Source organism: Diabrotica virgifera, chromosome 9, assembly GCF_917563875.1.
Source record: "Diabrotica virgifera virgifera chromosome 9, PGI_DIABVI_V3a".
NCBI classification, from domain to species: Eukaryota; Metazoa; Arthropoda; class Insecta; order Coleoptera; family Chrysomelidae; genus Diabrotica; species Diabrotica virgifera.
The window spans coordinates 156,929,638-156,944,715 of NC_065451.1; the positions used below are offsets into that span (position 1 = coordinate 156,929,638).

General features: G+C 34.6%; 1 protein-coding gene across 10 annotated transcripts in view; it reads right to left on the reverse strand.

Annotated features, from left to right (window-relative positions):
- Positions 1 to 15,078, reverse strand: part of LOC126891728 (uncharacterized) — an 827,477-nt gene that overhangs the window by 552,970 nt on the left and 259,429 nt on the right. For 2 of the 10 annotated variants that reach the window (XM_050661002.1, XM_050661001.1), the window contains exon 15: positions 9,169 to 9,303. The exons of the other annotated variants lie outside the window; for them this stretch is intronic. In XM_050661002.1, the coding sequence (XP_050516959.1) occupies positions 9,169 to 9,303 (135 nt within the window). The remainder of the gene's footprint in view (positions 1 to 9,168; positions 9,304 to 15,078) is intronic. 10 annotated transcript variants of the gene reach the window in all.

Sequence of the window (15,078 nt, forward strand, 5' to 3'; positions counted from 1 at the left end):
ACTTAAATTTTCGAAGTTTTTGGGAGTTTTGGGGACCAGAACGAAAAACAGACCCTAAATAGGAAGGGCCGTAAAATCGACACCCTTGGACCAAAATGGATGGTTGACATATGAATGGGTGAGTCTTTTTCTGAACTTGAGGGAGTTGGCACAATTTTCAATTCAGTCAGATTTAGAAAATTGAAAATTTCGTGTATATAATAGTGTCGCGTGTAGGGGGGGTGTATTTCTGCGCCACTGGCGAGAACTGCCGTTATCTGGTAATCTTTCCGATATAAAACTAACAGCTTCGATAACTAATAAATCGAAAACTATTAATTTTATCAAAAAAATGTATAATGAACATTTTTTGTTTATAATTAATATTTTTACCAGCATTTGCGGTCAAAATATAAAAAAAAAATTTCCACCCTCGAGATGAGGTGGCAACTACCCCCTTGGTAAAAGCGACTTTCGGCATCATATAGATTTTGATCCTTGGACTATCCACTACTTATTGTCAAAGGGCCTAGCCGGGTAAGATGGTGAAAAGTGCCCCCAAGCCGATTCGAATTCCATATAGGCCACTTTTTAGCACATATAGAGGATATCACTTTCTGAAATTTTTAACCCCCTAGGTGGTCACGTGACCCCCCTAGAGCCTAATTAAGCTTTTTATGTTTTTATTTTTTATCTCAGCCGCATCGAGAGCTAGCCAAAAACTTTATTTAAAAAATTTGTAAGTTTAAAAAAGATCTATATGAAAAAATTTTTTTTTTAATTTTTGGCGGGAAATTCGAATTTTTAGAACAATTTTAAACTTTTAAATAAGTCTGAAAAAAAAACTAAGACACTCGTTTTTACGAAAATCAATTATAATGTGTATTTTTGCACAATCTTTCACCCTGAAATTTTTCAGATTTTTAAAATTGGTGAAACGTACCTTTAGAAATGAAAAACCGCATTTTTTCGCTTTTTTCGGGTATTTTTTGAAGAAAATCCAGTATTAAAAATCAGAAAAAAAATTTTGCGCATTTAGCATAATTTTTAGATTGTTCAATACCTTCTATGTAAATAATATATTCTTCATTCTTAACGATAAAATCATTAGTTTAAGAGATTTTTGAAGTTAAAACCGAAGGGATATAATGCATTACTCAAAAAAACTCTGCGTTTCATTTTAACTTCAGATATCTCGAAAACTAACGATTTTATCGTTACGAATTAAGAATATATTATTTTCATACAAAGTATTGGAGAATCGAAAAATTGCACTAAAATAGCAATTCCGCCAGTGACGTAGAATTTAGGAAGGGTCAACCAATCATTCTCCCCTGTCGTACGCCTCTGGTAGTAGCCTGAAACATTTGTTTAACATAATTTAGTAGGGTGTATAGTACCTACACTTGCTGCCAAATATGACAAGGATATGTCAAACAATCTTAAAGTACTGGGTACAAATATAATTTTTTAATTGATTAATAAAACACCTTGTAACTAGCCACATTTTATTTAAGTGATTTGGGTATTTGGTTATTGGATCTTAATCTTTTGAGCCCAAGAATCTACTATTAAAATATTTCTAATTATTAATGAAACACCCTGTATATTTATAAACGATATACATAATGAATACATTCTATAATAATATTATAGAACCCACTTAATAGTACGTATTAGTTATAACAGTATTTTAAAAAAGATATTTATTGAAGTTATTTACATAAGTGCAACAATATACATAATATTATAATACATAAATTGAATATACAGTCGACGCCGATGCTAGAAACTGTTACAAATCCTAGCCGGGACCAAGCCACTTGGACATTGTTCTATGTTATACTAGATGATGACGGAACACTATTTGGACACTATTGATTGAGCATTGGAGAGTTACGTCGAAATAATTGTTTGACCTCGTAATCTAAAATTTTTAACTTAATTTAATAACCTATGTTGAAAAAAGTTTTCCATTGCTAACATTAAAAAAAGTACTTACTTATATTTTTTGTAGGGAGCGAAATGGCCCTGTTGCAATAGTTTAATTCGTTTTTGCATTCAATCTTCATCACTGTCTTCATTTATAACAGGTATAACATTGGAATCAAATATGTTTGTTAGTATTTTTGCTGGATTTACAATTTTAGCTAGATATCTTGCATTTGATAAGTAGTAGATGATAGCGGCTACATGTGAGCAACATCCTATTGTTCTGGCACCATTTGCGCAATCGCAATAATGGCGTTTGATTCCACTGGTACCAATTGAATGAGGCTGATAGTGAATGTAACAGTTGTATGTTTTAGCCTTTATATGTCTCGAACGAACTTGAATTTTAATTATGTCTGCAGTTTCTTTCAAGAACTGTAGATCCACTTTATTATCTTCAGTAATTAACTCGGCCAAATATGAAATTGATTGTTTCAGTTGATATGTACCTGTGAAGAAAGTTATTAAATCTTGTTCTGTCATTTCGGGGAAATCTAAAACATCATTGGACTGGAGTGGTTGAAATAAAGTTTTCCGCCTACCCCATCTATTTTCTTCACATTCTTGAAGCAACGTATTCTCTAAACTTTTTATTTTGTTGATTTGTGCAATTATTTCGTTTTTACTTGAAACTTCGGAAACGTATCTCTTTCCAAATGTGTTTATCAAAAAACCCGCTATCTTACAATATAGAGCTGCGTTGGGAATCATCTTGTTATCGAACTGATTATGCAGAAGTTTATACTTTTGGCTTATTACACCATGTACAGCTTCGACAACCCAACGAACCATTGTAACCATACGTGACTCATTGGCTTCTATACTTGTGAGTTGCTTCCTTTTTCCCTTTAATGCAGGCATCAGTGCTTGAAATTGAAGGTTTGACAGTTTTTGTATAACGTCGCGGAACCCTCTATCCAAAAAAAATTTATCTCCTTCCTGCAAAAGCGTTATCAATCCATTTGGGTCATTGAGAATACTCTCAAGAATTTTAGCATCGTTGTCAGTTGCATAGTACGGGCCGAGTATGTCTATGATGTAGCCATTGGTAGTGCAAATTGTAAAAGGTTTACACAGAGGAGCTTTTTTTTGTCCAGAGTATGATTTTCTTTGATATTCATTATTACTGCTTTTCTCGTGACGGAGATATGTGCCATCACATACGAGACCTAGCTGATCGCCCCGAATATCATACAATATTTTGGCAACCGGCGCGGTTTGGTCGATTAAATGTTGTCGATTAGCAGCTTGAATTCCAAAACGAGATGGCAAAACATCTTTCTCAAAAGAACTTAAAATCGATGCAGAAAAATCCGATACTTGTTGAGGGCGCTCAAGTCCAAGTACAGCTGCAATTGTGTTGTTTGAGTTTCCTGATCGTAATTTAAAAAGAAATACGACCAATGCTTGAATTATATTTCTCGATTCCGTATTTCTCAGTGACGTCATCATATCACGTAGCATAATAATATTTTCCCAAGTTAAGCCAGTAAAAATAAGTAAACGCTCTTCGGATAGAGAGCACTCGCCAATTTTGTCTGTTAGTTCTTTGTCTATATCAACTCTCAAGTTTTCAAGAAGCTTTATGACGTCTGATTTTTTAATTGAACTATAATGTGTATATACTTGAATATTATTTATTTCATCTTCAAAAAAGCGTTTTTTTATTAAATGGGTAGAACAACACCGGTTGCCATCAGGAATAAATATTTTCTTGGATGTAAAGACTTGTTTGCGAGCATTAAAGGGTACATTGACAATAATAGTTGATTTTCCACATAAGAAGCAATATTTATGTGTCGAAATAGGACGAGGAAATGGCAATTCTATACACTCTTCTTCTTCTTTAGGATACTCTTCAAGTACGAACTCTGAGACATTGCTAGAAGATTGTGACAAAGTAATCGGTCCTGAACCTTGACTATCAGTTTGTGTACTTTGTGAACATTGTTCTTGTTGCGATGAATCCTGTTGTTCCTTTGGTTTTGGGTTTAAAAATTGAAACGTTGTATAACAAGATTTGCAGATGTAATCACCGAGTGCACTATTTAGATTCAAAACTTGGTTTATTTGATTGGCTAAAGAATCAGACACAATGAATTTTTTATACGACGTAGCTTTTCTTTCATCGGCACCGCATTTGATGCACTTTTTGTATCATTTGCCTTTACTAGTGCTATCAGACATTACTAACCTGAAATAAATAGATTAAAGTTAGTATTAGACTAAAAAATTAGCGCAAATTGAGATTCAATGAAAAATATTATATGAGACCATAAATTATATGCCACCTTATAAACTAATCAACATTTTTTTTCACTTACAATGTAAACAAACACACATTTTCATACAGGACTGCAATAAAGGCAAGTCATTCTTTCGTAAAATTATTATAAAGAAAAATTATTTTACCAGTATTTTTTGTGAATGGATAAAACACGTAAACGACTGCTAAACGGCTTGGCTCCACAGACTCCAATTTGCTTTTTAACCACTTTTTGTTTTCAATATTTCAAGTGTCCAGATCTATTACTGAAATTAATTTAAATAAAAACACGAATTGAACTTATTTCAGTAAATGTTGCACAGTAAAAATGTTGAGAATTATTTTTATATAATCTGACTAAATGTCATTTTGGTGTCAATTTTATTCCACTGCTACCTAGATACATACGCGCATCATAGCCTACTGACTTGAGCGGTTGTCGATCCACAACCGGAATCAAGCAGTGTCGAGTGCAGTTATGTTTTGGATGGGTGACCACTTTTAATCTTTGGTATTACATATTTTAAAAATTTTTTATTGAAAGTAGTAAGTATTAAAATTGGTCTAATGTTTAAACAAAATACAAATAAACTGTTTAGAATATATATATATATATATATATATATATATATATATATATATATATATATTTCGTTGAAATCATATAATAGAAATATAACTTCTTCAGAAAACTTCGCTCTCCTGAGATGTTGCTATATATTTTGTTTTGATGGATTATATCACGCTGTGAAACTAAGCTGAATACGCCGAAATAATGTAAAGGCTGAACTCTAGAGTTTCATGGGGGCTTTTTTGTAAACATAGCATTATAAGAAATATTTGAAAAATCGATTTTTGATATTTTATGGTATCTATTTGACTATTTGATTGACTCTTAAAATATTATGGTCAAGAGTCCTTTATGTTAAACACGTGAGAAAGTGTTTTCAGAATTTTCAGTGCATTTTATACGAAAAAAAAAAAATTGAAAAAATTAGTATTTGATTTTTTACAGCATCTACAAACAACCATCTAGTATCTTTACCTAATTCAGAGCAGCAGCACTTCGTGTTAAATTCGCAAAACATTTTTTTTTCTGATTTTGTTAGGTTTTCTGAAAAAAAAACGCGAAAAAATGAGTTTTTTTATTTTTAAAGCTACTTTTCACCAATTTTAAAAACCTGAAAAAATTCAAGGTAAAATATTGTGCAAAAATACACATTATAATTTATTTTCGTGAGAACGAGTTTCTTAGTTTTTTATAGAGTCATTTAAAATTTTCAAATCGTTCTAAAAATTCGAATTTCCCGCTAAAAGTAAAAAACTGTTCGACATATCCTTGTCATACTTGCCAGCAAGTGTAGGTACTATACACCCTACTAAATTATGTTAAACAAATGTTTCAGGCTACTACCAGAGGTGTACGACAGGGGAGAATGATTGGTTGACCCTTCCTAAATTCTACGTCACTGGCGGAATTGCTATTTTAGTGCAATTTTTCGATTCTCCAATACTTTGTATGAAAATAATATATTCTTAATTCGTAACGATAAAATCGTTAGTTTTCGAGATATCTGAAGTTAAAATGAAACGCAGAGTTTTTTTGAGTAATGCATTATATCCCTTCGGTTTTAACTTCAAAAATCTCTTAAACTAATGATTTTATCGTTAAGAATGAAGAATATATTATTTACATAGAAGGTATTGAACAATCTAAAAATTATGCTAAATGCGCAAAATTTTTTTTCTGATTTTTAATACTGGATTTTCTTCAAAAAATACCCGAAAAAAGCGAAAAAATGCGGTTTTTCATTTCTAAAGGTACGTTTCACCAATTTTAAAAATCTGAAAAATTTCAGGGTGAAAGATTGTGCAAAAATACACATTATAATTGATTTTCGTAAAAACGAGTGTCTTAGTTTTTTTTTCAGACTTATTTAAAAGTTTAAAATTGTTCTAAAAATTCGAATTTCCCGCCAAAAATAAAAAAAAAAAATTTTCATATAGATCTTTTTTAAACTTACAAATTTTTTAAATAAAGTTTTTGGCTAGCTCTCGATGCGGCTGAGATAAAAAATAAAAACATAAAAAGCTTAATTAGGCTCTAGGGGGGTCACGTGACCACCTAGGGGGTTAAAAATTTCAGAAAGTGATATCCTCTATATGTGCTAAAAAGTGGCCTATATGGAATTCGAATCGGCTTGGGGGCACTTTTCACCATCTTACCCGGCTAGGCCCTTTTTAAACAAATCTATCCATTCTGTAAAAATTGCGAAGTGAAAAATTTCAGTTCCTGGACTAATTATACCTTTGGAGCTCTATAATTTCTGAACGGCTTACCTGATGTTGATCACTAAACATGAATTTGAAACGTATTGACAAGTAGTATCTGATGCATCCAAGATCGAGTATGATAACTGAACGTATTACAGGAATTATTGAGCTTGAAAAACCGTTTTTTCCCATAAGAAATAGATTTGATCATACTTATGAACCCTATAACTTAAAAATTCGAATTTTCCCAGATATAAGGTATACACCGTTAGACGCGTCCTGAGTCCTTCTACAAACGCTCAGTTATTAGCGCAATTCGTAGGTTGAAATTTTGAGTAATTGTCGAAAAACCAAAATTTTCAAAGTTTAATTTTTCAGTTTTTTGGCTATGGTGAGCAGTGCGTATGTCTCAGCTTGATCGCTTAAGGGCCATTTGAAAGCTTAACTCAACCCTATTAATTTGGTGTATTTGCGGTTTTCCTGTCTTTTCTTGAACCTACGATATATACGCCCAAAAAATATGCTATTTTGTATCTACTTAGTCCTCTAGCTAACTTACGGGTAGTCAGAAGTCAAAAATTAGACCGGTTCTGAATCGGCCCTCACACCCTCTTGAAACACAGAAAAAAAAATCAGATCGGTTTAACTTTTCCACATACATACATACATACAAACATACATATCCACAAACATTTTCCATTTTTTAAATAAAAATTGAGTCATATTTCTGAGCTCGATAACTTTTGGATGGTACAACGATTTTCAAAATTAAACATGCGTTGGAAAGGTAATGATCTATGCTATCAGAAGCCGCAAAGGTCGGGCTTAAATTTTTGAAATTTTTGGGAGTTTTGGGGACGAGAACGAAAAACAGGTTTTAAATGGGAAGGGCCGTAAATTTCACACCCTTGGACCAAAATGGAGAAGTAACATATGGATGGACGAGTCTTTTCGTAAACTTTAAGATGGGATGTGGCCCAATTTTCCATTCAGTCAGGTTTAGAAAATCGAAAATTTCGTGTATATATAGTGTCGCTTGTATAGGTGTTGTGCGCCACTGGTGAGAACTGCCGTTCTCTGTGGATTTTGTGATCCAAGTATTTTGTTGTTAAAGATGTTCAAAATTGTAAGCGTTCCATAACACTTTTCCTCTTTTCTCGATTTAGTATTAGTCTTTGTTGTACAAATACATTATTACAATCACTGGATACATAGTTAGTGAAAAAATTATCACATTTATTAACTGAATTAATAATTTGCAATTATAAAAATAACAGTTATCCAAGAACATTCAAAACCCATCTCTTTAAATTAATGATGACATTTTCAAGTAGAATGACATTCTAGTAATGTTTACATATCCATACCAGTGTGAGTTTTACTACACGTAATTTGCCGTGTAAAGACAGAAAAAGTAGGGATACACGTAAAATATTTGCGAATTATGTACCCATAGCCTTAAGGACTTTGCTGAAAAAAAGACTCGTAAAGTTGCCTTTGTAAACTAGACTTGCAATACTTAGAGAAGCCTAACAGACTAAATTAAATCATTGACACCAGGCTATTGTTCATTGTTCTTTATATAATATTTTTAAATACAATGTAAATATACTTTCCGTCCAAACTGTGTCCAAAGTCTTATGTTTCTTTAACTGACACTGTGCAAAATATACAACGGTTATGTAAAACAAAATGGCGTTGATTTACTATCCAATTACATTTATATGGTATTATACACTTTTTGTGAGTGTCAAATTGACACCGTCTGTGTGTCATATTCACATACGGTGTCAATATAACACACAGTTGGTGTCCAAATTACACACAAACGTTGTCAATATGACACACACAAAAGGTGTCAACATCCTGTGATATCATGCTGTGTTGATTTAACACGAACATTTTTACAGTGGGGCTGTCAAAGGTCTTAAAATGAGCAGTTACTCGAAAAGTGTTGCGAACTTAAAAACCAGCTGATTGTTGTTGTTTTTATAGGGGTTTTTACTAGGAGGGGGGGGGGGGCGACTCAAAGGATCCTTGCCCGGGCGAAAATTTCGCCTTGAGCCGGGCCTGTCTGGGTTAGGCCATTTTTGGACCAATTATACTATACTACCTCCGTAACTTTGGAACCGTTAATTTTAGAAGGATTATGCATAGAGCTTTTTTTATTTCAAATTTAATGCAAAACATTTTTGTATGAAAGGTTGTTCATGCTAAACCGCATAGTTTTAGAAATATTGACGAAAAACGTGAAAAACTACAAATTTACCGATTTCTTCCCCCTCTCTCCCCCCCCCCCCCCCACCGAACCCGACGCTCAAAAAGGTGTGACTTTTTCTGAACATTATGTGGACCATATAGAACAATTTGGTGTTGGAAGATAACTTTCACTTTGGATGTCTGGGTTTGGGTCTAGTTATACCATACTAACTAATAACCAAAATTCAACAAACGTTACTACCAAATTTTCAACCGTAATAATCATATTATGAAATAATAAAACCCCGTTAACATTGTAGTTTCTTTTAGCTCCCTTATTATGAAGATAATCAATAGTCTGTATGTAGAGCTGTCGGAAAAAAATAGTAATCAGTAAAAAATAGTTAACCCCCAAAACCCCCCACCTGGGTGCCCCACTGGTATTTATAATAACTTACTTTCGAAAAAATATAGTCTGCGTCGTTCCAACCAATCCATACGTTAAGTAGATGTCCATATACATAATCGTTTTCTGTGTTATTATCCCTTTTAATACCCCAGTTAATCTGAAGTAGTCGATAATCTGGGCACAGCTGAAACAAAAAGTTTGCAGTACTTGATTCTCTATACAGGGTGGTGAATTGGAAAACGGGTCATAGGAAACTCAATGTAAAATTCTAAATTGTTGAATTCCTGCTTTCCTAATTATTTTACATCAAAAGCCATGTGAAACTATTTGCAGAGGGTTAAAATCTGTATTAAAAACAAAAGTTAAAATTGTTCTACGATTTAAACTCATCCCAAAATTTTGAAAAATATATAGGATTTGCCATAGTAAGTGCCTAAAAGCATGTAAAAGTAAAGGTAAGGCCACACGTTACATTTCTGACAGTACGCAAACTATTGACTGAATAAAACATCTTTATTATTACTACTTTCTCCTCAGCTGAGGACATCTTTTCAACTTCATTATTTTTTAAACAATAAATGATAAAATAAAAATACTGACTGTTCAAAATATTGTTAATATAATAATTTCTTTGTGACCGAACGCAACCTGATACAACCTGATACAACCAAAATTTATTATATTTTACAAAATTTTGGAATGTGTTTAATTCGTAGAACAATTTTAACAATTATTATTTTCAATAAAGATTTCAATCCTCTACAAATAGTTTCTCATGTCTTTTGATGTAGAATAATTAGGGAAGCAGGAATTTAACAGTTTAGAATTTTACATTGAGTTTCCTATGACCCGTTTTCCAATTCACCACTCGGTATACTAAAAATTATTTACTGAGGAAGTAAAAAGACTTCCTTTTGTAAGTGGTATATAAATTTTTTATTACAAATTTCTTAAAAACGATCCAAGTTGGACTAAAAGTACATCACAAATTATCGAACGTTTTCGGTCTTAGCAGACCATCACCAGGTTAAACTCTAGATCATTGTAGTTGAAACTAGCGAAATAAATTGGTCACATGACCCATAACTTACAAATTTTAAGCCATTTGGACTTCATCAGATGCGACAATAAGTCGATGTCTAAAGATTAAAAATATATGAGGAGGTCTTCATTTTTGCCTAAAACTGCACCGTGTTCGTGCTTGTTCTATGAAAAAGCCGGAACCAACTGATTTCAGTTAATTTTTTTCAGTTATTTGCGACTGTCTAGAACCCCGATTCTGGTAGGGGAGCCCAAGCGGGGATTTTTGCAGTTACTCGAGCGCGTCAAATTATTACACGGGAAGAAACCTTGTAACCTTGTGTTGAGCGGCCGTGGGTAACGGCATAAACGCTGGCCTCATACGCCAGTAGACGTGGGTTCGATCCCTGCCAAAGACAAACCATTTTCATTTCCAATAATGACACGAGCCGTCTCACCGTGCCTCGGAGAATACGTTAAGCCATCGGTCCCCCTGGGCTAGTGTACATCGACCATCGACACTAGTTACTTGAAACAGGGTTAAAGATGTAATTGGCGCTGGAACTACCCGAAAGGATCTCCCCGGCAAAAATGCCATACGATATTATTATTATACCTGAAAATGTACCTCTACCATATATTGGCTCTTAATGCAGGGGAGTTCGTTAAGGGGGGGCCGAAAAAAAATCTATCCTTAGAAAATTAGAAATCGTCAGATTAAGATAAAGTAAGTTAAGTACATGCAAAACAAAATAAAAAATCTGACAGTTAGAGCGGGGCGTAATGAAATAGGTGAGTCCCAAAGTTTCACAAGAAACAAGCGAATATTTCGCGGAATCAATGACAGATCGAAAAACTAAAAAATACGTGCTCAATATTTTTCAAAAATCTATCGAATAATACCAAACACAACTTCCCACAGAGAGGAGTGGGGGGTAAATTTGAAATTTTAAATACGAATCCCGCGATATTTCGCGAAATGAACATCAGATCGAAAAACTGAAAAATACACGTATTCAATATTTTTAAAAAATCTATCGAATGGCACCAAACACGACCCCCCACGGAGGTGAGGTGGGGGGTTACTTTAAAATATTAAATGGGCACCCCCATTTTTTATTGCAGATTTGGATTCCTTACGTAAAAATAAGAAACTTTTATTAGAGATATTTTTTCGAATTATGGATAGATGGTGCTATAATCGGAAAAAAAGATTGTTTTAAGTGGAAAATTACATTAGAAAATGGAAAGTCCCCACTTAAGGTGAAACAGTAGCGATCAACAGGTAGCGAAAACGCGTTCCAAGATTACGGCTGTAATTTTTAATATTTCTTCGAGATATTTGGCACACGTATTCGTAATATAATAAAAAATGGCGGTACAGAGTCCAATTTGAAAAAACTAGAGATAATCCCAGAAGCTCAATTTGGATTCAGAGCAGAGCACTCCAGTGAGCTACAAGTACTCAGACTAACTGAGTACATAGCAGCTGGTTTCAACGATAAGCAGTACACTGGAGCAGCATTCCTGGACGTAAGCAAGGCTTTCGACAGAGTGTGGCATAAGGGACTCATATATAAAATGCGAGGCTATGGCTACAGCGGGGCGATGACGAGGCTGATCTCTTCGTACTTGGGCCACCGGAGCTTCAGGGTTCGGATAGGACAAGTCCTGTCCGAGCTGGGGAGCCCGGAAGCTGGGGTACCACAGGGAGCAGTCCTGTCACCCTTACTGTACACAATATATACCGCAGACTTACCCAGAACTCCGGGTACCCTTTTTGAGCCTCTACGCAGACGACACGACGATAGCGGCCAAACATAGAAATGTAGACATAGCAGTGACCAACCTACAAACAGCGTTAGAAGACATAGAAGAATGGAGCATAAAGTGGAAGATAGCGATCAACTCGGAGAAAACGCAAGCGGTACTATATAAGAAAGGAAGACAACAGCCAGAAGAACAATTGACGGTGCAGAACACCCCCATCGAGTGGAAAGACGAAGCCAAATATCTAGGAATCATCATGGACAAAGGATTAACCTTCAAGAAACACGTAGAAGCCACAGTCCAAAAAACCAACATAACAAGAGTAACACTCAGTGGATTAACAGGAAAGAGAAGTAAACTAAGACTGAAGACTAAAGTAAGGCTCATAAATAGCATAATACTTCCGATATTAACGTACGCATCTCTCGCATGGGGACACGTGTACAATACAACAAAAAAGGAAGATACAGGCGGTCCACAACAACAGCCTAAGAGAATCAGCCAAAGTCCCAAAATACGTTGCCGAGCGATTCCTATTCAGAGGACTACAGCAAGTAACAGTCACGGAGATGATGACAGACAAGGCCAGGGTAAAATTTGCAGAACTGGAACACCATCCAAGCCCAATACTGCGAGAGATGCTAAGGTACGACGCTTTCCACCGGTGGAAGCAAAAACGTCCAAAGCAACAAATATTGTAAAGTGGGATAAATAAATAAATAGTGTAAACAGTGAACGGTTCGTAGCTCGAAAACAAGTGCCGAAGAAAACTTAACACACGTAGGTCCAATACCACGATCACCTTTAAGGTAAGTCAGAAATAGAAAAATACAGAAGGCCTAAGCCCCCAAAAAAATATATAAAATACAAAAAAGGCGTAAGCCCCCAAAAAAATATAAAAAACCAAAAAAACACCCAAAACAACTCGAGCAACAAGTCATTGGACAGAGCTCAATGGGGCTCAGTACAATGACTTGGGGCCCAAGCAAGCAATTTTAGTTCCGCGGATAAGTAATTAAGAAGATAAAGGCATAGAGCGCTTCACGCTGGCCTAGTATTTTGCATTCGATTAGGGTACCACATAGAATCTTATTACCCAGGATTTCGTTGTGAAGAGCATTTGGCTACGATAGTTGTGCCCCCATCGCGCATCAGCGTGCTATGGGGGGGGGGGAAGGGATGTCCTGGGGCATTGGAGCGAGGTGGGGTGATCCCTGCTTGTACTCGGGTAAAAACACCTCGCCCCAATGAATTGTTACACCCTAATGTACTTTTTCGATAGGGTGGACATCTCCCACAGGTCGGGTTGAATCAAATTGCTTGCTTGCTTGCCAATTTGAAAAATATATTAATATGTGGAAATTACTCTGTAATTAAATATTATATTAAAAAAACGAGCCTGTACCGCCATTAAGAAGAACAAAAAAATACACTTTCTTCAAATCAACTTTTTTTACGATGCCTAGATTTTGTGTCATTTTGGAACTAATAATGAAATAAAACATTTTAGTAGTTCCAAAATGGCACAAAATCTAGGCATCGGATAAAAAAGTTTATTTGAAGAAAGTGTATTTTTTTGTTCTTCTTAATGGCGGTACAGGCTCGTTTTTTTAATATTGTATTTAATTACACAGTAATTTTCACATATTAATATATTTTTCAAATTGGGCTCTGTACCGCCATTCTTTATTATATTACGAATACGTGTGCCAAATATCTCGAAAAAATATTCAAAATTACAGCCGCAATTTTGGAACGCGTTTTTGCTACCTGTTGATAGCTACTGTTTCCTCTTAAATGGAAAACTTTACTTAACTTTTTTTTTGGTTTTAGGACCTAATCTTCACAACCCAATAGGTCCCCATGACGCTGGAGTGACTGCACATTTAGCATACTTTGCTCCCGTACCATTAAGACCGGGACACACATATCCGCACCGAGTCCGCACCGAGCAGAGACAGCATGGCCAGTAGGGTGCATCGAAAAAATAAAAGTTGGAAATGTTATATCTAATAGCGTGAAAAAGTTGTTAGTGTTATTTTTCAGCATATTAGTACTTTTAATTTTTTTTTTCTAAGTGAATTTTCTGCTCCTCCAAAGACCTTGAATTTTATTAAATATCTCATTTTTATGGATATTTCAATTTATATTATTTGGAATAAAATATGTGCTAACTCGATCTAAGATTAATTAAAGAAATCTTACAATGTTGTCAATTACAAATTTAAACGATATTTAAAGTTTTATTTGTTTTATCAGTCTCCCCAACCCCTTTGAAATATCCCGCTTCGTGAGTCCGTGCGTGTAATTTTCACTTATGTTTGGTGCGATGCCGTACTTTCTAATTATTGTTGTTTGTAAATTAAATATTTTTAAAATAGATAAACTAGGACCATGGGGAATAAAATCAAGATATGCTGTGGACCGCCCCATTTTTGGGCAACCACCAAATATACCTGAAATACAAACAAGCGATGAAGTTTTGTGATTGCAAGAGCATAAAAAATTCAGCAAGAAAGAGCCAGAATTTTCTGGTATTGTCGAAAGGTTGCAATTAAATTGGAGGAAATATGGAAAAAGGCTTTAATTCCAATAATTTAAGATACAAGAATTATTCAGCTTTTAAAAGCCTATCATGACAAATATATGAAACTTATGAAAACATTTGAAAACAGGCAAAACAGTGAATTTTACAAAAATAAAAATCAATGCTTTAAGAACAAAAGTAAAACTACACGTTTTGATCTTGCAGCATGCAAATGTGACACTCTGATTAATTGCCTTTGTGGCAAATCTCAAAAAGTGCCTCTGGATGAGCGCGAATTCTGGTATATCAGAAAGTATCAAATACAGCTATTGCATGTGACTATACAGTCGTAAATACTGGCTTTAAGGGTGATGTAATACGGCTGTTAGAAGAACATCTTAAAAAACCGCTTCAGTGGTTTTTATGTCTGCGACATTCAAATGATCTACCCTTGGACATCGAAAGAAGTTTGCCAGTTCTCCTATAAAAATTTTGATTCAAACGACTACTTTGAGTTAATTTACTTACAAGAATATCACCTTACAGAACCACCTATATTCTCTAGATTTTCGTGTGACAATCCGCGAGATTTTATTAAGAATCCTAACTTAGACCCTTATAACATTGAGATTGAGAAATATC